Source organism: Rhamphochromis longiceps, linkage group LG19 (genome assembly GCF_057381845.1).
Source record: "Rhamphochromis longiceps isolate RC_006_pf linkage group LG19, R_longiceps_female_GT1.1, whole genome shotgun sequence".
NCBI classification, from domain to species: domain Eukaryota; kingdom Metazoa; phylum Chordata; class Actinopteri; order Cichliformes; family Cichlidae; genus Rhamphochromis; species Rhamphochromis longiceps.
Window position 1 is genome coordinate 3,613,313 of NC_140575.1, and position 25,613 is coordinate 3,638,925.

Below are 25,613 nucleotides of genomic sequence, written 5' to 3' on the forward strand. Positions count from 1 at the left end.
ACAAAAAACAACTTACTCTGTTATTCACATATGCCGTTAACTCCTCCATCCTATAAATCTCTAGTGTTATTTCCCACCACAATGATAAAGTTGGTACATCTTGTAATAACCATTTCTTTGTTATACATTTTTTACTTGCAACTAGCAAGGCACTTAGTAAACATTTATCTTTTTTAGACCATTCCTGTGGCGTACATCCAAAAAGAAATGTTTTCATTCCAAAAGGGAATGTACAGTTGAAAATTTCTTGTAGTGTTTCGTGAATGTCTTTCCAATAAGTCCTGATCAAAGAGCAGTCCCACATTATGTGAGCGTGGTGTGCTCGTTGGTGTCCACATTTTCTCCAACATACAGGGGGATTCCCGTCATAATGAGTCTTTTGACAAGGGGTGATAAAGAACCGTATCATAGTTTTCCATCCAAATTCCCTCCATCTTCGTGAGGAAGTGCATTTCCATTGTTGTTCCCATATTTGAGTCCATTCATCCTTTGTTATATACACTCCTCCCTCCTGTTCCCATAATATCTTCACATATTCATTTGAGTGAGAAAGCTTATTTGTAAGAAATGTATACAAAAAGGAAATATGTTTTTTATTTACGTTGCCACTATATGCCTTTTTAAGCATAGCTATCAAATCTACATTAGTGTTCGACGCCACTCTGATTGTTGTCTTAATATGTCTTATTTGCAAGTATCGATAAAAATCCTGCTTTTCCAGATTGTATTTTTGTTTCAATGTATCCAAACTAATTAAGTTCCCATCTTTAGTCAGACTATCGAATGCAGGTAATCCTTTAGCAGACCAACTTTTAAAACGTGAGTCCAATTTATTTGGGGCAAATCAGAGTCATATGCATACTATTTAAATAAAGCCAAGTCCTGTTCCAATTTAAATTCCCTCATAACATTTCTCCATACATTAAGTGTACATTTCACCCAAGGGTTGTAGACCTTGTCTATATATTTTTTAATGTTTAAGTCCATCAGGACAGCTTGTATTGGAAAAGAAAAGATGCTCTCCTCAATATTTTTCCATTGTGCTTTATAGCTTATATCACACCAGTTAATCACAGTCTTCAACTGAGCAGCCCGAAAATAATTTTTTTAGTGACAGCAGCCCCTATCCTCCTGTCTTTTTTTGTAATTGTAACTATCTACACCCTCACTTATCTTAACTGCACTACTGTATAGCTCTGTGTAAATAATCATTCTGTACATTCGATAATCTTTAATCCTACAACTGTTTACAACTTGCATAGTTCCCATTTCTGTATAGCTGTATATCTCAGATTCCTGTAAAGTTATTTATTTCATATTCTGTATAGTTTTTCATATTTATATCCTGTTCATATCCTGTACATAGCTTGTACTCACTACAGCCTGTACATACTTATAGTTATAGAATATTCACAACATACTTCATACCGTGTACATTATAACATACCATAATAGACCCATTTCTGTAATATACTCACATATCTATATTATTGCTAATATATATTGTAATATATCTATATCACTAAAGCACTTCTGGATGGATGCAAACTGCATTTCGTTGCCCTGTACCTGTGCATGTGCAATGACAATAAAGTTGAATTCTATTCTATTCTATTCTATTCTATTAAAACAAACCCTTGGTCTCTTCCCTCCCCGTATAAATCGTGATATAATTTTGTCCCATTCGTTAAATTGGCTTTGATCAATTTGTATTGGTAGTGTTTGGAATAAATACAGTAATCTTGGCAGAATATTCATTTTGATGGATTCAATTCGTGATCGTATAAAGTTAGAAAGGGAATCATGTTCCATCGTTTGATATCATCCACTATTCTCTTCTGCAGGGAACCAAAATTCTCCTCAAATAATTTAGTTAGGTCTTTAGGTATGACAACTCCAAATATTTCAATGATTTTTGCTTGCCATCTCATTGGATATTGAGCAACCAAGTGAGCTGGGGGGCTAAAGTTATAGTTAAGTATTTGAGTTTTGGACATATTAATTTTATACCCAGAAAGTTTCCCAAATTTTTGGCATAGATTCATCAGTTCAGGTAGGGAGTTATGTGTTATGTGTGTTAATATCTCATCTGCATAGCAAGCAAGCTTATGTTCCTGTTCTCTAATGTTTATTCCCTTGATGTCTTTGTTTTGTCTGATTGATTGTGCCAGAGGTTCTAAGTATAATGCGAATAAAAGTAGAGACCAAGCGCAGCCTTGTTTATTTCCTCTTTGCAGAGCGAAGCTATTTGAGAGATAACCATTAACTTTAATTCTTGCAGTAGGGTTAGTATATAATGCCTTCACCGTATCAATAATTCTATTATGTAAGCCAAATTTGTTCAAGACTTTGTAAAGAAAGTCCCAATTTACAGAGTCAAAAGTTTTTTCTGCATCGATACTCATAAGCATGTCTTTACTTTTAGATGTTTGTATCTGATTTATTACATGAAGAGTTCTGCGTATATTGTCCTGTGTCTGCTGATTTCTTATGAACCCCGTTTGGTCATTACTAATTAGGTTGGGTAAAGATTCTTCCATTCGTCTGGCAATTATAGAGGTAAACAGTCTGTAATCTATGTTGAGGACAGAGATGGGTGTATATTATTGCTAATATATATTGTAATATATCTATATCACTAAAGCACTTCTGGATGGATGCAAACTGCATTTCGTTGCCCTGTACCTGTGCATGTGCAATGACAATAAAGTTGAATTCTATTCTATTCTATTCTATTCTATATGAGCCACACTCAATTTTGTCTTTACCTTCTTTTGGGATAGCCGAGATGATAGCCTCATTCCAACTCGGTGGGATTTGCGCTTTTTTTAACACCCAGTTGAAAGTAGAGAGTAATATAGGGATCAATTTCTGTTTAAATTCCCTGGTACCACTCTGCGGTATAACCATCGGAGCCCGGTGACTTGTTTGTTTTTAATCTATTGATGGCTTTCATGAGTTCAGTTTCTGTCACTTCTGCAATCATTATTTTATTTTGTTCCTCATTCAAACTTGGTAGGTATAAAGAATTCAGAAAATTGTCAATTTCGTACTCGGCTCCACCTGGAACCTTAGCGTATAATGTTTTATAAAATGATTCAAAGGCTTCCTGTATCTTATGTAGATTAGTCATCATGTTGCCAGTCTCTGGGTGTTTAATTTTAGTTATAGTATTCTCTGCAATTTTCTTTTTAAGTTTCCATGCTAAGAATTTTCATTGATTTTGATACACATTCATAATATTTCTGTTTCAAATATAGTAATTTTCTCTTTATCGCTTGTGTATTCAGCTTATTTATTTCATTTCTGATCATTGTTAGTTGTTTTAGAGTGCTGGTTGAAGGCATTTGTTTATGCTCACTTTCTAATTGTTTTTGAGTCCTTTGTAATTCTGCCATTTTTTTCTCTCGAGCTTTTTTCTAAAAAGAGGCAAATGCTATGATCTTCCCTCTTATGACAGCTTTTAATGCATCCCCATAGTATTGGAGGTGACACTTCTCCGTTATCATTTATTTCAAGGTAATCTTTGAGTTCTTTCATTACTTCTTTCTTAAATTTTACATCTTTAAGCAAAGATGAGTTCAATGTCCATGTTGATGTTTTGGGGTATACGTTTAAATCAATTGTCAGATACTGTGGTGCATGGTCACTTATGTCTATTGTACCCATCTCACATGATTGGATTTTATCCCTATCTTTTCCAAACATCATGAAATAATCTATCCTTGTATAAAGGGAATGTGGAGCTGAGTAATGAGAATAATCTCTCCTTGTAGGGAAACGATTTCTCCATACGTCAATTAAATCTACCTCTTCAAAAAGTGCAGAGACTCTTTTATACAGAGTACTTGATTCCAGCATTCTTCTATTAGAGCTATCTAAATCCGGCCGCAGGCGAATATTCAGATCGCCGCCACAAATCAAGGGGCCTTGGGTTTCTGTCACCATTATATTAATAATTTTTTTAAAGAAACTCAGGTAACTTCCTGGTGGTGCATAAACATTCATTAATGTAACCAGATTACCATCAACCGTTCCCCGAGCCAGTATAAACCTCCCTTCCTTATCCTTAATTTCAGACAACTTTTCAAAATTTAGATCCCTAGAGATTAGGATCATCACACCTCGCCTGCGGCCAGATTTGTATGATGAGGAGAACATGTTTGTAAAGCCCATTCTCTTGAATTTTTCATGTTCTTTATTAGTCAAGTGGGTTTCTTGGAAATATACGATTTGTGCTCGATCTTTCTTCATTTTAGTTAGAATCCTGCTTCGCTTAATAGGATTTGTAAGCCCATTTACATTAAAAGAAATAACCTTAACCTCCTAAGACCCGAACTCTTTCATGGCATGCATTTTTTTACCTGATTTTTGTTTCTGAGAGAAATGAGATCCACATATGAGGATATTAGCTTTAAATTTAGAATAGAACAGATGCAGTATAATGTCCTCATAAGTGAATATCACGCCCTTGTAGAGCTGGGCGATATGAGATTTTTTCATATCACGATATGTTTTTTTCATTTCAGGCGATAACGATATCTATCACGATATAAGCCAAATAACTATATTTGTAAGATTTAAATGTGCCGTTGCTCACAAGTAAAATGTGAAATAATCAGCAGCTTGTTTTTATTTAAATATTTATTTCCCATAATAAGTTCAACAGGGTAGATGTACTTAAGGAACATGAGACTTTTTCAGATAAATAAAGGCAAATATTGCAAACTACACAAAAGGCAGCCGCTAAAGCATTTAAGTTTCAAAATAGAACAAACGAAACAGACTAAATTGTCAATTCCACTTAGAAACAAAATATTAATTCTAAAAATAAATCTTAGTTTGTTTTACAGAAGAACAGACAAAACTGACTAACTTTTGTCAATATCAAATAAACTGAGAACTAAAAGGAAATTCTCAATCTCTCCTTGTTGTATAGCTTAGCTTTTCAAACAGTTTTAACAGTTACTTTAGTCTGACAAAAGCCGAATGACGAATTAGCGCTTCCAGTCAGAGACTGAGGCTACGTCCACACGTACACGGGTATTTTTGAAAACGGAGATTTTCCGTTTTCGTTTTAAAAAATAATCCCGTCCACACATAAAGGCAGAAATGAAGGAAAACGCTGCTATGAACATGCCAAAGCAGCAGGTGGTGCTAGATTCCTAACCGTGCAGAAATGTTGGCCAATCAGAAGTCTAGAAGCCTCGGTGGGAAAAAGTAAACAAAGCTGGGGCATAGAAGCAGAACCGAGTCGTAAGTGTGGAGGGACAGTAACTGTGTGTATATGTAAGCATTTAAACACTGCAGAGAGTAGAATTAACAGTAACAGTATTGTAGAAATTCATTTCACCGAAACAATAACGTGGCGCACAGTGTGACGCATGCACCAGTTTATTGTATTTCCAGACTTGCTTTCGGCACAATTTACAGTGCACGCTACTCTGTTTTTTGTCAGACTTGAAATAGCCGAAATACCTTCACACTACGGAACTTCTATGGCTCTTCCGTTCGACAATCTCTCCGGCATTGGAACCATCATCTGTTTTCTCTTCGGTCACGCTCGGTTGATTTTTCTAGTCGGCACACTCATTTCCTCCATTGTGCGCTGGCTCCATTACCCGCTGGCTGCTTCCCAAACAAACACACGTGCAGCTTGGCACTTGTGCTGTACGTAACAAGTCACGCGACGTGACGCTGCGGCTGTGATTGGTTCGGCTCTGCGCTACTTAATTTGGATTGGCTGACCTTTTTTTTTTTTTTTTTTTTTTTTTAAGAGGACAAGAGCGGCGAGGTCTATCGCGATAGCTTAATTTCGCTATCGAGTAAAAGTTATATCGCGATACATATCGTTATCGTTCTATCGCCCAGCTCTACGCCCTTGTACAGCAAAATTTTGTATTTTTTGTCTAGACATCCCAAAATGTGATGTCCACATACAGTGGGGCAAAAAAGTATTTAGTCAGCCACCGATTGTGCAAGTTCCCCCACCTAAAAGGATGACAGAGGTCAGTAATTTGCACCAGAGGTACACTTCAACTGTGAGAGACAGAATGTGAAAAAAAATCCATGAATCCACATGGTAGGATTTGTAAAGAATTTATTCGTAAATTAGGGTGGAAAATAAGTATTTGGTCACCTCAAACATGGAAAATCTCTGGCTCTCACAGACCTGTAACGTCTTCTGTAAGACGCTTTTCTGTCCCCCACTCGTTACCTGTATGAATGGCACCTGTTTGAACTCATCATCTGTATGAAAGACACCTGTCCACAGCCTCAAACAGTCAGACTCCAAACTCCGCCATGGCCAAGCTTTCGAAGGACACCAGGAAAAGTATTGTAGCCCTGCACCAGACTGGGAAGAGTGAATCTACAATAGGCAAGCAGCTTGGTGTGAACAAATCAACTGTGGGAGCAATCATCAGAAAATGGAAGACATACAAGACCACTGATAATCTCCCTCGATCTGGGGCTCCACGCAAGATCTCATCCCGTGGGGTCAAAATGATCATGAGAACGGTGAGCAAAGATCCCAGAACCACACGGGGGGACCTGGTGAATGACCTGCAGAGAGCTGGGACCAAAGTAACAAAGGTCACCATCAGTAACACACTACAACGGCAGGGAATCAAATCCCGCAGTGCCAGACGTGTTCCGCTGCTGAAGCCAGTGCATGTCCAGGCCCGTCTGAAGTTTGCCAGAGAGCACATGGATGATACAGCAGAGGATTGGGAGAATGTCATGTGGTCAGATGAAACCAAAGTAGAACTTTTTGGTATAAACTCAACTCGTCGTGTTTGGAGGAAGACGAATACTGAGTTGCATCCCAAGAACACCATACCTACTGTGAAGGTGGAAACATCATGCTATGGGGCTGTTTTTCTGCCAAGGGGACAGGACGACTGATCCGTGTTAAGGACAGAATGAATGGGGCCATGTATCGTGAGATTTTGAGCCAAAACCTCCTTCCATCAGTGAGAACTTTGAAGATGAAACGAGGCTGGGTCTTCCAACATGACAATGATCCAAAACACACCGCCCGGGCAACAAAGGAGTGGCTCTGTAAGAAGCATTTGAAAGTCCTAGAGTGGCCTAGCCAGTCTCCAGACCTCAACCCCATAGAAAATCTGTGGCGGGAGTTGAAAGTCCGTGTTGCTCGGCGACAGCCCCAAAACATCACTGCTCTCGAGAAGATCTGCATGGAGGAATGGGCCAAAATACGAGCTCATTGACTGACCCTCTGGGCAGGTCAGGTGTTAATGGGAAGACCTGGTTAAAAATTGCACTACTGTGTTCAGTTATACACCGTTTTGTGATCACTGTTGTTGATATATTTGTGTGGGCTGAGATTTTACTTTCAAAGAAAACACAGTAATGATCAGACAGGCCCACATCAGACACAGTAACCTTTGAAATGCTCAGGCCTTTGGAGATCAGTAGGTCAAGAGTGTGTCCTCTATTATGTGTGGCCTCTGTTACATGCTGAGTCAGCCCAAAGTTGCCCAGAGTGTTACTCAGGTCTTTAGTCCCTTTGTCCTGAGGGTTGTCCACATGAATGTTAAAATCCCCAGCAATAATTACACAGTCAAAATCAACACAGATCACAGACAGCAGTTCACTGAGGTCATTAAAAAAGTCTGTGCAGTATTTGGGAGGCCTGTAAACATTAAGAAACACAACTTTGGATGGGGCCTTCAGCTGTAAAGCCACATATTCAAAAGACTGAAAACTTCCAGGAGATAGCTGCTTACATTGAAATGATTCATTAAATAAGACAGCAACCCCTCCTCCTCTCCTGCTCGCCCTGACCTCACTGATAAAACTGTAGTTAGGAGGGGTCGTCTCGATGAGAACAGCTCCACTGTTACTTTGGTCCAACCAAGTTTCAGTTAAAAACATAAAATCAAGGCTGTGCTCAGTGATTAAATCATTAATTAAAAATGTTTTCCCAGCTAGAGATCTAATGTTTAATAAAGCCAACTTAAGTGTTTTAGAGGTATTACTTGTCCCCTCGTGTTTGGGAGCAGTCTGTGGCACACAAGGTATGTTTACTATGTTTAAAGATCTTTTAGAGTGCAGCTCTCTGTGTTTTGACCAGGCCACATGTCTCCTGTCACCTAAAAGTACAGAAATTTTAAAACCTTCTAGTAAACAGGGTCCCAGCTTCTCCTGGGAAAAGTCATCACTGCCATAATCCTCGCAGCCCGGACCCTTCACACATCACGCATCAGACTGCGGAGACAGGGCATGAAGAGGAACTAAGGGGGGCGAGGCTGGGCAATGTGACTTCGATTGCTCTGTTGAGGGTGGGGCTCGATGGCGAACCTTTGGCCGCTCTGGTGGGGGGTTTATGGGGGACAAAAAGGGATTGGGACGGGGGGTAGATCTGAGCCCAGCATTGACCCGCTCCATCATCTCCTCAGTGAATTTCAGGTGTGGGGAGGAGGGAGAAAGGGAGGGGGAGGAGGGTGATGGCCTGTCAGGGGTTTGGGGGACTGGGGAAGGTCGTGGCACTCATTTTTCATAAAATGAAGTATCAGAACTTGTATAACTTATTGACTGGTCAACTCCCTCTGAGAAACTGAACAATGAACAATAATAACTGCTCAAAACCAAACAGAAAAAAGAAAAACGTGATTCCAAGGTTGGGGTCATTCCTATCAGACCCTGGCACATATGTTGTGTAAGTCCCACCAGCAGGGGGAAGCCTCTCCTTGCTAAAGGATAAGGGCCCCTGATTTCGCCTTTAAGGTGCATTTCTCCATCGTCTCTCTGATAGTCTTAACTATTCATCTAGTAAGGGGAAGGTATCTATTGTCTCACCCACTTTGACAGAGTAGTATATCCTCATTGGTCTCCTGTAGTGGAGGGGGAGCGCCTCCTAAAAATCTGAAACTGCTCACGAATGGCTCTTTCTCTGTGCCCCTCTGAGTCGCACCGCTGCGACATCCCCATCGTCTCCCACGCTGAACTTGACAAGTGCTTGGTTAGGGTTTGCTTCAGTGTGACTTTAGCGATCTGGAATCCCCTGGTTCGCATATCCGCAGTCGCCTCCTCCGCCGTCGAGTAGAGCACAGTTCCATCCTGATAGAAAACCCTCAATTTAGAAGGATAGGGAGTCTGAAATCTTATGTTCTGTTGTTTCAAAGCCCTTTTAGCTTCAGCATAGTCCTTATGTTTCCGCAGGATGGCTGGAGCATAGTCCTGGTCAAAGTATACTCTCTGACCGTTCAACAGGACGGTCCTCTTGGCCCACGCTTTGCGCAAAACTTCCTCCTTTGTAGTAAAGCAGGCAAAACGTATTAATATTGAGCGGGGAGTTTCTTCTCGGTTCCTCGCTGCTCCCAGGGCCCGATGTGATCTCTCGATGCCAAGCTCTGTGCCCTGGGGGAGATCGACACATTCCTTCAATATTTTTCCCAAGAAAGCTGGCATTGAGGAGCCCTCCGCTCCTTCGAGTACGTTGTACAGCCTTAAGGGGGACTTGGACAGATGGAACCTACTCCCACTCACTTTTATGGGGAGGATTGAATGTATAAGGATGAATATTCTTCCACGCCTACTATTCCTATTTCAGAACCTACCCATTTTGATCCCACAGTCTGCATTCAAATTATTAGAAAGCATTACATCTAAATTTATCTGGCAGAATAAACGACCAAGGGTCAGAGTCAAAATCTTAATGTCTGGAAAAGAAAAAGGGGGCCTCAAGTTGCCTAACTTCAGAATGTACTATTGGGCAGCTCAATTAAAATCAATGGCTGTCTGGATTATTCATGATTCAGAAACGCAGTGGGTATCTATGCGTGCAGTGTTTAAAGCGTGGAAGTACTGACCTTATTTTGAGTTTGATTCCATAAAAAGTGACAAAAACATTAGTGTCCGTTGTGCGTGGGAAGAAAACTTCTTTTTACACCGAAAAAAACCCCTACACTTCCAAGCAAGCACTGGGAGTGCGCTACCACGTAATGGGAAACTCACAGAGAAACTCGCGGATTCTTCAACTGACCGCTGCACACCTGCACCAGGGTAAACCTCCGTCTACGCCACTCCTGCTTTACAGGTGAAAATAGAGCAACAGGACCGCTGAGTCTTTGATGTTATTTATTTTCTGCTGTGTTTTACTTGCATCTATTTGAAAGAGTGAGTGTAAACACACACAAAAAATATATTTTATGTGCTATAATGTGCAGAAAATAAGTTTAAATGTTAAACAAATTTCTTCCAGTCAGAGAATGTTGCATATAATTAAATTTTTGCTTGATGCATAAAGTTAAAAGATTAAAACTAATAAAACAAGTTTTAAAAAGAGACTTTTCCATTTGATTACATTTTGTATGATGGATTATGCAGAAAAAGTAGAATTGGGCTGAAAGATCTATCACTTTATCACCTATTCAGGTTGTAAATCGTGTTTTTAAAAAGTAACTAAGTAATTAATTACTTTTGAAAATAAGTAATCAGTAAAGTAATGGGATTACTTTTTGGGGAAGTAATCGGTAATTAGTTACTGATTACTTTTTTCAAGTAACTTGACCAACACTGTTAATGAGTGCAAGAAGCTTCTGCACAACAAACGTATTGGTTTCTCCTTGTTCTATCCAGCAGTGCTTGTTGTGAAAGCTCCTCAGGGATCCTGTCACTTCGAGGACCATAAAAAAGCAATGACTTTCATTCACTCCATGGTGTAAAACCGGTTTGTTTGCTTGTTTGTTTTTGTCCTTTTTTTGTTGTTCTGTTTCTTCTTTTACCTGTCGGTTCTGTTTATTTTCTGGGTAGTAATATTCTCCTGTGTTTTTTGTTTTGTTTTGTTTTTTTTTCCTGGACCCCGAAGTACTGGAACAGCTCGTGGCTCCTGGTTTTATTAATTGAGTTTTGATTATGTTTAGAGAGAGATACAAATGATGATTATTACGTGCTCGTTTTATTTTCGTATTAAGGACTATTCTGGAGGTTAACTTGGACCTCTTCTCTAAACTGAAATTGACACAAGGTGGAGCGGTGAGTTCATACCCTTAGGGGATCTATTGTACTGTGTCCATTCTCAGTGTTTGTTAAATTCTATTATAAGCATTAAACTAGAACAAAGTTTGGTTTGGATTTTACATAAGATTAAAACTTTGGGTGTAAGATTCAAATAATCATTTATTTAAAGCTAGACATTTTAAATGAGAATAAGAAAGAAAAGTATGTCTTTGTGCCCCCTTTTCCCTGTTCGTGCCCTATCGGCCCCCCTGGCTAAACTTTGCTAGATCCGCCCCTGCACAGTTACAGCCGTCAGCTGCGTAGAAAAGGATCCTGGTCTAGAAAGTAATATTAAATAAATTCTAACAACAGCTTATCAAGGTTAAACGTGCTGCTGTTGTTCAGCCGCTGGTTTCCTCTTTCTGGTGCAAAGTGGGCCAAAAACAAACAAGAGAGACGGACTCACGGCAGAAAAGCCGATCAGCTGATCATTAAGCAGTTTCATGATTGAATTAGCAGCAGGAGAGAGACAGTCGCTCCATATATCGGTTGTTAAGTTTAACGCGGGAATGCTTTACAAACATTCAGAGATGAACTTACACACTTGCTTTACTTCTCTCTGGGATGACTTCCTCAGAGATGAAATGCCGGTTTGGTAGCGAGGCTACAAATACACACAGCCGCTCTATCACGTGACCACACTGCTCCAACGTGCTACGGTTATGAGCCGAGTTACGCCGTGTCGCCAGTTTTGTGAGGTGCTTTTTTGATATTTAATGGATCGGATTACACTTTTTATTTCTCATTGATTCTCAATTTGTTCTGTTGTTGTTACTGGGAATGTCCATTCTGTTATCTTTTTTTTTTTTTTTTTTTATATTAAAATCTAATAAAGTTTGAGACATAAAAAAAAAGAATACTCTTAAAAGTTTTGCTCGGCTAAGGGCTAAATATGCTTTATCCCCAGGGGACCATTTTAGATACTTACAGTTAATGGACTACATTACAAAGCATAAAGATTGGGACAATATTAGAAGAGAACTAATCGGCTTAGAAAACCATTTTATAAAACTGCTTGAAAAGTCGGGTACATTGAAAAACCAAGTGTCTTTGATCTACCCGAAACTGCTGATTGACATGTCTGATAATACCTATCATATAAAACAACAATGGGAAATGGAACTCAATATAATTTTGGATGATGTCACATGGGAGAGTGTCTGCTGTGGCTGCCACAGAGGGGCGGGTAGTCAAATGTGGAAGGAATTTGACTGGAAGGTTAAATTAAGGTTTTTTAGAACTCCACTGAAAACCTTTCTATTTAAAAATAGATAAAGAAAAATGATAACAATTCACTGTCTCAAACCAGAAACACCCACAGTTTTTTTTTAGTTTTTTTTTTTTTTAGAATAGAATAGCCTTTATTGTCATTGTACAGAGTACAACGAAATTGGAGTGCCACTCCCTTGGTGCAAGTTTCAATAATAAATATAAATGTAAAATATAAAAAGTACAAAAAAACAATCGTGAGTACTCAAACAATAGTATGTACAATATATACAGGATGCAGCATTAATATAATGACAGTATGAATAGCAGCATAATATAATGACCGTGACGGTATGGAATAGGTTCAATTGTTTTTGTGCTTATTTACTACGGTGATAGCTCTGGGAAAGAAGCTATCCCTGAATCTGTTTGTCCTGGTTTTATGTGACCTGTACCGTCGGCCTGACGGTAATAGTTCAAACAGTTGGTTGCTGGGGTGAGAGTGGTCCTTGATGATATTGCCAGCTCTGCTGAGGTACCGAGAGTTTGCAGTGACCTCCAGGCTGGGCAGAGAGCAGCCAGTGATCTTCTGGGCTGTGTTGATGACCCTCTGCAGTACTTTCCTGTCCGCAGCTGAGCACCCTGCATACCATGTTGTTATGCCGTACGTTAGGATGCTCTCTATGGTGGTTCTGTAAAATGTCACCAGCAGCCTCTCCTCCAGGTTGTTCCTCCTGAGCACTCTCAGAAATTGGAGACGCTGCTGGGCCTTTTTAACCACCGCCGTGGTATTTGCAGTCCAGGAGAGGTCATCAGAGATGTGCATGCCCAGAAACCTCATGGAGTGTACCCTCTCCACACAGTTCCCGTGGATGTAGAGTGGGGCCGGGTCTGCTCTGCCCTTCCTGAAGTCCAAGATAAGTTCTTTAGTTTTTGTGGTGTTCAGTTGGAGGTTGTTAACTGAACACCACTCAGTCAGTCTGTTGACCTCATCTCTGTAGTCCGACTCATCCCCCCTTGAGATGAGTCCAACCACTGTGGTGTCATCCACGAACTTTATGATGGTGTTTGAGAGATGGGTAGGGGAGCAGTCGGATGTGTAGAGCGTAAACAGGAGGGGACTCAAAACACATCCTTGTGGAGACCCGGTGCTGAGTGTGATGGTGCTGGACCGGTGGGGTCCGAGTCTGACAGACTGTGGTCTATTTGTCAGGAAGTCCTTGATCCAGAGGCAGATGGGGGTGGAGAGTCCCAGGTGAGACAGTTTCTGGACCAGGATCTCCGGGATGATATGGGTGAATGCTGAGCTAAAGTCCAGGAAGAGCATTCTCACATAGCTTCCTCGGTGCTCCAGGTGACTCAGCGCAGTGTGGAGCGCTATGGTGATGGCGTCCTCGGTGGATCGATTTGTCCTGTAGGCAAATTGGTGGGGGTCCAGAGTGGGAGGCAGACCGGCCCTGATGTGCTGACAGACCAGTCTCTCAAAGCACTTCATCACTACAGGCGTAAGTGCAACAGGCCTGTAGTCATTTGGGCTGGACACAGCTGTCTTCTTGGCGATGGGGATGATGGTGGAGGTTTTGAGGCAGGGCGGGACGGTGTTTGATGACAAGGAAAGGTTGAAGATTTTAGTGAAGACTCAGTTCGTCAGCTCATGCTCTGAGAACCTTTCCATGTATTCCATCAGGACCTGCCGCCTTCCTGGGATTCACTGACCTTAGAACACACCTCACTTGGTGCTCCCTAAGTGTTAGTGTGCCAGTGCTGGGGGCGGGTGGAAGTGGTGTGGCAGCTGAGGGCTTGGTCGTCTCAAAGTGGGCGAAGAAACGGTTTAGATCCTCAGCCAGCGAGGCATCAGTCCTAGATGTCGCCTGGTTATTGCTTCTGTAGTTGGTAATGTGATTGATCCCCTGCCACATTTTTCTGGGGTCGTTGTCAGCAAAATGATCTTCAATCCTTCTTCTATAGGCAGCCTTAGCTTTCCTGATGCCTCTACTCAGGTCTGCCCTGGCTGCCCTATACGCAGCCCTGTCCCCTGACTTGAAGGCAGTGTTGCGGCTTTTTAGGAGGGATTGCACTTCGCTATTCATCCAGGGTTTCTGATTTGGAAACACCCTGACCCTTTTGTTGACGGTGACATTGTCAACACAGTTCCTGATGTACGAGAGTACAGTGTCCGTGTACTCCTGGAGGTTGTGGCTGGAGAATAAATCCCATACAGTTGTTGAGAAGCAGTCCTGCAGTTGAGAGAGGGCTCCTTCAGGCCAGGTTTTTATTGTCTTTGTCTGGGGCTTTGTTTTTCTCAGCAGGGGGTGTAGGTGGGGGTGAGGGACATGCAGAGGTGGTCAGATCCAGCCAGGTGGGGGAGGGGTGTCGCTCTGAAAGCATGCCTGATGTTTGATGTATGCATCACGTGATAGAGCGGCTGTGGCATGCGGGACCTCTTGGTGGTCTGGATAGCATTTGGAGCTTCGCTAGCAACCCGGCATTTCATCTCCGACAAAGTTATCCCTGAGAGAAGTAAAGCAAGTGTGTAAGTTCATCTCTGAATGTTTGTAAAGCATTCCTGCGTTAAGCTTAACAAACGATATATGGAGCAACTGCCTCTTCTTGCTGCTACTTCAATCATGAAACTGCTGATCGGCTTTTCTGTCGCGAGTCCGTCTCTCTTGTTTGTTTTTGGCCCACTTTGCACCAGAAAGAGGAAACCAGTGGATAAACAACAGCAGCACATTTAAGCTTGATAAGCTGTTGTTAGAATTTATTTAGTATTACTTTCTACACCAGGATCTTTTTCTACGTAGCTGACGCTGGTAACTGTGCAGGGGCGGATCTAGCAAAGTTTAGCCAGGGGGGCCGATAGGGCATTAATAGGGAAAAGGGGGCACAAAGACATACTTTTCTTTCTTATTCTCATTTAAAATGTCTAGCTTTTAATAAATAATTATCTGACACCCAAAGTTTTAATTTGATGTAAAATGAATAGAAATCAATTACTGTATATATTGACTGTTAAGTCGAATATACCCTAGTAAACTATAGTACTTTTTCCTTTGGGAATGTACCATCTGTGCCGTCTGCAATTCTGTTGAAGAAAGATGTTGAATCTATTTAATATTTTAATATATTGAAAAATAATTGATTTCTGTGCATTTTTTTTTCACACTGCATCAAATTAAGGTTGATTACGTCGATTAAGCATCATGAGGTGGAGCGTGAGGGGTGGTTCCTTATTTTTTATTTATTTATTTTTGTTGTTGCTGGGAGTTGGAACCCTATTAGTTAGGTTGCTTAATATTTACGCTAAGTACTCTTTAAAATACCAGAATAGGGAGGATGGTGTAGGTTTAAGTTTATTAGATTGATCAGTATTGCTGAACTATGAAATTTATTTTTTTTGCATACAGGTATAACAGAATAGCTTTAGTGTAGTTGTTGTTTTAAACTTGAGTTATGAACTTATACAAAATGCAGCAAGATATTTAAAAAAACAGTTTTGTTGATTAAAAAACACTATATCGGATTCATATCGGTATCGGCAGATATCCAAATTTATGATATCGGTATCGGACATAAAAAAGTGGTATCGTGCCATCTCTAATATGTATATGTGTATATATGTTTTTCCTTTTAAATTAAGTTTTTGAATATCCCGCACCATTATATACTGCAGATTTGGTCTCGGGTCATGTTGTTGATGTGAACTGCCTTGTTATTTTTGGCAATAAAAGTTTAAAAAAAAAAACCCCACCTTGGCTGCATTTCTAGGTAAACAGCTGTAAAAAATGTTGTTGTTTGCATAACTCTGTTACTTTTTTGAAGAAGTAACAATATAATTAATTACCCAACATTGGTCATTATATACTGTATTTTGCAGACAGATAGTTACAGGACTCTCTCCCAGACCACAGACTCATACTCATAATACAAGTCAGAGCTTTATAAAAGCTAAAGTTTTGTTTTCAAAATTGGAGTTCAAGTTACTTCCAATAGTGTTAACATACTACACAGGTCATGAACAAGATTTTTTAAAATTTTCATTGTAAGTGGGCTAAAGCAGTTAATTAAAAGTAGTCTAACATAAATGCTGTAATTTTGTTATTTTAATAAACCAGGTAACTTGGATGGATTGGATGCTGGCGTGACCACAGTGCACACGTCTAATGTTGCTCACAGTGGTCCAAGGGACCGCTCAGGGAGTTTTTGTGTTCGCTCAGACACATGAAAAATTAGAGGGAACATTGATCACTAGTAACCTTCACTAGTTCTGTTTCTGTGCTATGATGAACCCTAAATCATTTTTAATACTTAAGTTTTAATGGTGATTTTTTTAACAGACTTTTGTGGATGGGCTTTAACTGACATGTTTGTGTGATGGCTTGAAGTTAGTTCATGGAGATCAGTAGGAGAGAAAAGGAGAAGGGGAATATAAATGGAGGTGTGGCAAGGTGGGAGGACTTAAGGCGCATGCACACATACACGCACAGCCCACCGTGGCAGTCATATATCTTGCTTTTTTTCCTAGATTCCTAGATACTTAACCTTTGCAAAATTGAGGTATCCTTGTACTAAGAAACAAGAAAATCCAATTCGGCTGTAATGCTGGTGCAGTGTTTAGCTCAAGTAAAAAACATTTTGTGTTCTAAATTCTTGTTTATTGGGGCTGTTTGTTTTATTTTGGTACAGGACTTACCTTTTTCAACTACTGGGATTGAAGTGTCATGCTTAGTTCAAGGGGTTTAAAATCAAGTTAAAATTTAGTCTACTTCTTGCTTTTTGATGAACAGTTTGTAAGAGCTTAGACTAAAAGGAATTTCTCTTTTCATGACAGGATGACTATGTGGAAGCTCTGAGTAGACTGCATCTCACAGTGACCAGGGCTTACAAAGTAAACCCAGATATCAGCTTTGAAGTGTTCATTCACAAAGTGGATGGCTTGTCTGATGACCACAAGATCGAGAAGCAGAGGGATATCCACAAACGAACCAACACTGACCTCACAGATGCAGGACTGGAGCAGATACATCTAAGGTTGTGCATCAACTAAAGCTTATAAAGGGATTTTGAGTTTGAGGTTTGGATTAATTATATGCATAGATTTTTTTAAAAAGTGGTATTAAGCAACAGTACTTTTTTGAAGGTCTTTCATAAAATATTTGGATATTGGCTGCATTATTGGGTACTTGTTCATTCATGATTCAATTCAGTTAATTAATAGTTCTTTCCCCTTTTAAACACCTCTTTCAACTTTCAATCTTTTCTTTTTTGTATATTAGTTCAGTTGTTGTGTACATATTTAAAAGCCACAGAATTAATTAACGGTCATTTTGTGCTGATGATGTTTATGTAAATCTGTGACAGTGCTAGATATTACATGTTGGTAAAGCAAAACACCTTGCTATTTCGATTATTGCTCACTAATCAATGGAGAGGTGCATTTAAGTGCTAAAAGGGTTAAATCAGAAGTAAGTTGCAATTTTGGCATCATGAGTTTGGCTGTAAAACTGCATGCTTCTAACAACTTGTTAATCACTAGTCATTAGCTAGTGATATCCTAGATAATCCTCCTTTCTGAAACTGTAATGATCTGAAAAGAGTGACTGAAAACATAATCTCAATAGCAGAGTGTTGACCGAGGTCCATTAGATTTGTATAGGAATGAAAGTATTTTTGCAACGAACTCAACTGTCACTGTCACAACACCCACCAGCCCTGGGTTTGAGGAGGGAGATGACCCACGCATGATCCTGGAAGTCTTCTAAGCCACGCTGGAAGTGTACTTGTGGCTTGGAAGAAAAATGGTCACTCGGCCTGTTGCCTCTGCTTTCTGGGGAGGCTCGGGTAGTGATCTACTTCTTCCTTCCTCAGTTTTGAGGGCATCAGGCAGGTAGTCCTGGACTGACCAGGTACTCAATACGGTATGGATGTAATTAAAGAAAACCGTGAGGAAGGTCTAAAACCCATCTAAAAATGAAATTTAATGTTGCCACCCTGAATCTAAGAAAAAACTGCCTTCTCCACTATGTACGGTTTGTAGCATTTTGTCATACTTCCGCTTGGCTTGTTCAGAACCACAGCCACCTTCCATAACCTCATGGACTGGCTCTTGCGTCCACATGCTGCATATACTGCTGCTTACTTGATGATCAACAGCGACATCTGGGCGGATGATATTTAGTTGAGTGGCTACGGTGCTGGAGTCATAGCCAACCTCAAAAAGTCTGTCTCCCACCGTCCAAACGAACCCCCCAAACAGATAAGACGGGGCAATTGTGGCTCAAGAGTTGGCAGTTTGTCTTGTAATTGGAAGGTTGCCGGTTCGAGCCCCGGCTCCGACAGTCTCGGGTGTTGTGTCCTTGGGCAAAACACTTCACCCGTTGCCTACTGGTGGTGGTCAGAGGGCCCGGTGGCGCCAGTGTCAGCAGCTTCTGTCGGTGTGCCCCAGGGCAGCTGTGGCTACAATGCAGCTTGCCGTCACCAGTGTGTGAATGGGTGGATGACTGAATGTAGTGTAAAGCGCGTTGGGGTCCATAGGGACTAAGTAAAGCACTATACAAATACAGGCCATTTACCATTTTACTACCTCCAGTTTGCGCTTGACTTCACGGAAAAAACAAGCCCTTTAACTGACCTTGCCTGAAAGGGTGTCCTAGATTTGGTCCAGTGAATGGCGCGGTGCCAGGCATGCTCTCTTTGGGGAACCCCTGCCCCGTGCTCCTAACTTTCCCTCCCTCCCTTTCATTCTGCTGATGGATGCCTTGAACAGAGGGTTGGGGGCCGTTTTGTCACAGCAGGTAAGTGAGATCGACCACCCTATTGTGTTCGTCAGCCGGAAGAGGAAGTCCCGATACAGCACAGTGGAGAAGAACAGTCTAGCAATCTTGCAGGCAGTCGACCCTCTTCGTTATTGCCTCCTGGGACGCTCATTCATCCTCTGTTCCGACCATGCCCCCTGCAATGGCTCCACCGCATGAAGAATACCGATGCCTGGGTCACTCAGTGGTATTTGGCTCTCTGGCTATTTAAGTTCAAGTTGGTCCATAGGCGAGGGGTGCAGATAGTCGTGGCTGATTTCCTCTCCTGCTCGCGGGGGTGAGGGAGTAAGCTCATCTGGTTGTGTCCCCGGCCTAAGTTGGGCAGTGGGGTATGTGGCGGGTTGTGGTCTCCGGCTCTGCTGCAGAGGAGCAGTTTTTCAGTTGGTTCAGGGCTGGTGCCAGGGAGGCTGGCATGGCAGCTGGGGCTGATTGAATAATCAGTTTTTCCTTATATCAGGAGATTGTTGGGAACAAGACAGGTGAAAAACTGCACAGCAGTCTGAAAACTAAAATCACTGAAAACAAAATGCCACAAACTATGTATGTGTTGGTCACAGTGCGGTTCACTTAAGCAGATGTGAGCAGAGTAATAAAACTTAGGTGTCAACCAAAGAGAAAAAAACCACCCCATTATGCTTTGGAGTTGGTGGTCTCAGCCCAGTTCATAACGAACTCCAGGGTGGTTAGTTTACAGTGTGAACATGATTCCGCCTTGAGCCGACCCAACAATCAGGTGTAGGTTGTAAATTTACCATACCATCTCCGGTATGATGGCGCCTGTGTTCGGCCTTGCTGCTGCTGGCTGCAGTTTCCCTCGCTCTGTTATGCTGCTGTTTCTGACTGTCCTGCTCTCCGTTTTTGTCTCTGATGTATTGCCTGCCCTAGTCTATGATCGTCTGACACTACTATCTATTCGCTCCTCTATGGTGGGCCTGGATATCGCTCCTTCATACAATGGCTTCTTCCCTCCTCCGCCGCCGGTGTCTGGATTTTTGACAGATGTCGCCAACAGCACCCTTTTGGGTCCACGCAAATCACGGAGGAGGAGAGGTAAAAGAGCTGGTGTCCAGGTGGAATTTAGACTCCTTACAGTTTGTTTGGAGTTCAATTGGATTTTTCTGTGTGAAAATCAACTGAATTACAGGGAAAAGCTACAAGTTTACAACTTAACTGTTTCAGACCAGAGTAAACAAACTACAGGTTTATAAAAATGCCCTAAAAGACAATGGGCCCTCTGTTGTGGAGCTGCATTTCAGCCAGTGGTGTTGGGGATCTTTTCAATAATTATGGAACTATGAACACAGAAAAGTTCCATCAGATGTTGATCCACAATGCTACATCATCTTCAAAGCATCTAAGTGATAACAGCTTCATTTTTCAGTGTGACAGTGATCTCAAACACACTGCCAATGCAGTAAAAGCATACCCAGATAGAAAAACACACAGTCTCGTGTCCAACGAGAGGGGATCGGATTTTGGATCACTGCTACACGCCATACAAGCAGGGCTACAAAGCTGTCTCACACCCGGCTTTTGGGAAGTCTGACCACAACGCCATCTTCCTCATTCCCCAGTATAAACAAAGCATACGGAGGGAAGAAGTAACCATGAGGGAGGTAAAACGGTGGACTGCCCAATCAGAAGCTACGCTACAGGACGCACTCAACGACGTAGACTGGGACATGTTCAGAGCATGCGCAGTCGACATCAACGAGTTTACGGAAGTAGCAGTATGCTTCGTCAACATGCTAGCGGAGGAGATTATCCCCACTGCGAGAGTCACCACATTCCCAAACCAGAAACCGTGGATGGACAGATCGATCCGCACTGCAGTAAACGCCAGGACCGCCTCCTACAACGCGGGTCTCGCCACTGGCGATATGAGCGCCTACAAAGCGGCCTCATACGGCGTGCGGCGCGCGGTGAGAGATGCCAAACGCCGGTACCGGGAACGTGTGGAGTCCCGCTTCCACCAGGGCGACACACGGAGTATGTGGCACGGACTACGCACCATTACGGACTACAAAGCCAGGGACACTGCGCCGATCAACGCCGACTCTGCATTCACCAACGAGCTGAATCGGTTCTACGCCCGTTTCGAGGTTAGCCAGGCGGCTAATGCTATCTACCGCCTGACTACCGAGGACAGTGACGTCATCAGCGAGAGACCGGTGACCAGCATCGCGGAGCATGACGTCCGAGCGGCACTGAGGAGAGTGAACACAAGGAAAGCGGCGGGGCCAGACGGCATCACCGGCCGTCTGCTGCGCTGCTGTGCTGACCAGCTAGCAGGTGTGTTCACTTACATCTTCAACGAGTCCCTGGCGAAGTCTGTGGTCCCCACATGCTTCAAAAGATCCACCATCATCCCTGTGCCCAAGAACAGCAAACCCTCATCCCTGAACGATTACCGGCCAGTTGCACTGACCTCAGTAGTAATGAAGGTGTTTGAGAGGCTGCTGAAGAACATCATCTCCTCCTCCATCCCAGACACCACAGATCCACTGCAGTTCGCCTACAGATCCAACAGATCCACAGAGGATGCCATCGCCCACGTCCTACACACCACTCTCAGCCATGTGGACAAGAAACAGGGTAACTATGTGCGAATGCTGTTTGTTGATTACAGTTCAGCGTTTAACACAATAGTTCCCTGCAGACTGTTCACAAAGCTGAGGGAACTGGGACTTAACAGCCGTCTGTGTGCATGGGTGTTGGACTTCCTCACTGGCAGAACTCAGGTGGTGAGGGTGGGCAGGTGCTTCTCCAACAGCATCACCATCAACACAGGAGCACCTCAGGGATGTGTCCTCTCGCCACTGCTCTACTCCCTCTACACTTCAGACTGTGTGGCCACCCACGGCTCCAACACCATTGTGAAGTTTGCTGACGACACAGTGGTGTTGGGTGCCATCTCCAACAACGATGAGGCGGCCTACATGGATGAAGTGAAGAATCTGGCATCGTGGTGCCAGGACAACCACCTCCAGCTGAACGTCAGCAAGACCAAGGAGCTGGTGGTGGACTTCAGAAGGGGTCAGCACAAAGACTACAAGCCCATTATCATCAATGGAGCTCCAGTGGAGAGGGTGCAGTCCTTCAAGTATCTTGGTGTCCACATCTCCTCAGACCTGACATGGGCTGCCCACATTCAGGTCCAGACCAAAAAGGCTAGGCAGCGCCTGTATCACCTACGACAACTGAGGAAGTTCAGGGTCTCTCCAAAGATCCTCAGGATTTTCTATACAGGCGCTGTGGAGAGCATCCTCACACAGAACATGACATCGTGGTTTGGGAACAGCTGTGTGAAGGACCAAAAAGCTCTCCAGAGAGTGATCCGTACAGCAGAACGCTGCTGCAGGATTGCTCTCCCCCCGCTTCAGGACACCTACACCAGGAGATGCCGGACTAGAGCAGCGCAGATACTGAAGGACCCGTCCCATCCTGGCAACAAACTGTTCCAACTTCTGCAATCTGGTAGAAGGTTCCGCATCTTCCGGGCAAGGACAGAGAGACTCAAGAGGAGCTTCTATCCCCAAGCCATCCGTGCCCTAAACACACACACCCGCCCTCTCACATCATCTATAATTGACTGAGACAGGACTCTCTTCCAAACACTCTAAACCAAGGCACAATGTACATTTCAATTCCTTTAATTTTAAATATGTTTATATTGTCTATCCTGTAAAATAGTCAGATGTCTATTCATATTAATGTACAGAATTCACCTGCTTGCTGCTACTACTGCACATTCACCCAGTGTATATACTATATGTATGTATATATATATATATATATATATATATATATATATATATATATATATATATATAATGTTCTTCCTCTACACCCCCCCCCCCCCCCAACTTTTGCACATGTCGAGGAGCGTGTCAGGCTACATTTCACTGTGTGTTATACTTGTATAACTATGCATGTGACAAATAAAGAACCTTGAACCTTGAACCTTGGAACTTTATCAGTCATGGATTGGTCTGCTCAGAGCCTGAAACTCATCATCAAGCAGTGTGGGATCATCTTAACAAAGAAAACTTTGTGCCTTCATTACCCATTGTTGTGCAGGTGAAGCCAAAGGCAAGGTGTGCTTCATTATATTTTCTAGTCTTTGGCTTGGAAGGAAGTTGGTTTGGAAGCATATTTGGCGATGCTTCATCTTCCACTTTGTGTTTGTGTGGGAGCCCTGTCAAAAACCTGTCCATTATGCTAGCAGTGTAGAAGCAGCTACCACTACTATTTGTCTTTTTTTTTATTCATACCACGGCCCCCTGCAATGGCTGTGCGCCCCCCACTTTGGGAACCACTGCGATATAGTAAACTTCAAAAACTCTACAAAAAAATCCAGCACTGTCTTGTAGAAATTATCGATAGTTCAGCTTTTCTCTCAGTAACAGTACGCTGCCATAATGAATCTCTCCTCAGAGCAAGCAAGACTCACAGCATCTAAATCCTCCCTTGCATCCAAATAGGGAGGTTTTTCCTAGTTTAAGACTTTTTCCTCTGTTGTGGCAATGCCACTGTCTTCCAGTTCAAAGAGAAGTCAATTATTTATAGTATGCTTTTGAATGTGTCTCATACACCATTCAATTCCTTCTCAGTGGAGATGTCAGGGTCCAGGAGTTTCAGTCTATCCACAACCTCAGATTTGTAAATTCAGAAATTCCTCCATATTAGACATATTCCGCCATAGTTAGTGTAGCATAGTATATTTAACTGCAAAGTGACAATGGTGTGTATAAGAATTTCTTGTATTTATGTATTATTCACATTATTTTATTGTATAATGCCTTAGTGCCACTGAATTTTAGCATGTCTCACACTCATGCAGTTAGACAGATGGTGGGGGGTCCGGTAAGGAAGTTGGGGGGAAGCAGACAACTCCACAGGAAGAATCTTTTGTCTCTTCGACGACTCTGGGAGGTAGCAAGTAGGACTGGGCAATATGACCCAAAATTCATATCTTGATATTTTTTAGCTGGATGGCAATATACGATATATATCTTGATATTTTAGGTAAGAAAAAAAAGAGTTCTTAGTCAAAGCTGTGTCCCAGATGTCACACAGGTACATCTGTTATGCACAAAAACAAACAATGTTGTTTTTGTGCATAACAAAAAGCTCACAATTGTGGAGTCAAAATGTAAACTAAAAGATGCTGAGCATGATAACAAAGACAGACAGATTTCAGAGCTGCTCTATTCCCAAGTTCTACTGGGTGACTGACAGCCTGGAGTTTGAAATCCGCTCCGTAACCATGTCTCTTAATAGGTGCCATTTATGGTCCTTATACACACACAATACGGTAATATTACGTTGAAGCACAGTACGTATTGCTCCGTGAGGCTCCAGACCACGGTAGTCGTAATGCTCCAACAATCCATCAAGCAGTGCAGCTCCGTAGCTTAGCAAAGTCGTACTAAAACATTTTTTGACAGATTGCTGAGCGCCGTGTACCACATAAAATCAGTTCGCGGAAAGTAAGCACAACCAGAATTCATACATAAGGCGCACTGTCGATTTTTGAGAAAATAAAAGGATTTTAGGCTGTGCAGCCCCTGCATGTCGTTAGCGCGGTTAGCGCGCTAACACGTTGACGCCGTCCAGCCCCACGCACGGAGCGATCCGCGGTAACTCGTTAACAGAGATTTGCCGTGTCCATCTTGGTGTTGCCTGCAGGTGAAGCTATGGGGGAGGGGGAGTTGTGTTCAGAGGCCCAGTAACGTTGCGTAGAGACAAAAGTGGACGAAAGAGAGGCAAACTTGCGGCTCCACAAGTATAATTATAACGTAACATATACTATATCGATATAAACGATATTGTCTTATAGCTCGTATAAAAATATATAGATCTTTTTTAAAAAAACTCGATATATCGAGTAGCAAGGGAGTGTGAACCTTAAGGTGTGAAACAGCTGTGTACTGCCTTTTGTTCCTGGAGAAGGTATTTAACTGAGAGCCATGCTAGGCTCAGGGAGACTCTGCTGACCGTCTGCCCCGCGATCATGCAGGCTCTCCATCAAGCTTGGTTGTCTGTTCTTTGTTTTGATTAAAGAATGTTAGCTACCGCTCACCGCTTGTCTGCAGGCTTTACTTAATGGAAAACTTCCACAACAGGTGCTTTTCAATGCCTTTTATATAGGAATAGAACCAGAACACAAGCAGTTGGAAACCCTGTGTATCCACCCATTTTTAGAGGAATGTTTTTTTGTTAAACCTCCTAACACTGACATATGAATCATTCAAGCACAAAACATCTTCTAACTCCAGGTATAAATTAATGTTTTGTCTACACATAACTGATAACTTGGCAAGAAAGCAATGTTAAATGGTATCTTTACCAGGCACTGCAGTGAACCACTGAACCTACAAAAAGATTGTTTGACAGGAATAATAGTATTCACTGACAGACTGGCCCTGGAACAGTGATAGAAATCTGCTGCCATCTGCAGTATGATGAAGATGAAATGAGGGTGGACGTTTCAGCAAGACAATGATCCCAAACACAGCCAAGGAAAATCTATAGGTTTCAGAGAATGGCCCAACCAATGGC

At 42.2% G+C, this 25,613-nt stretch overlaps 1 protein-coding gene across 2 annotated transcripts in view; it reads left to right on the forward strand.

The window, feature by feature from the left end:
* The window catches only part of rragd (ras-related GTP binding D), an 83,069-nt gene that overhangs the window by 25,717 nt on the left and 31,739 nt on the right, over positions 1-25,613 (forward strand). For both annotated transcript variants that reach the window (XM_085391588.1, XM_085391589.1), the window contains exon 3: positions 17,066-17,265. In XM_085391588.1, coding sequence (XP_085247714.1) covers positions 17,066-17,265 — 200 coding nt within the window. The remainder of the gene's footprint in view (positions 1-17,065; positions 17,266-25,613) is intronic.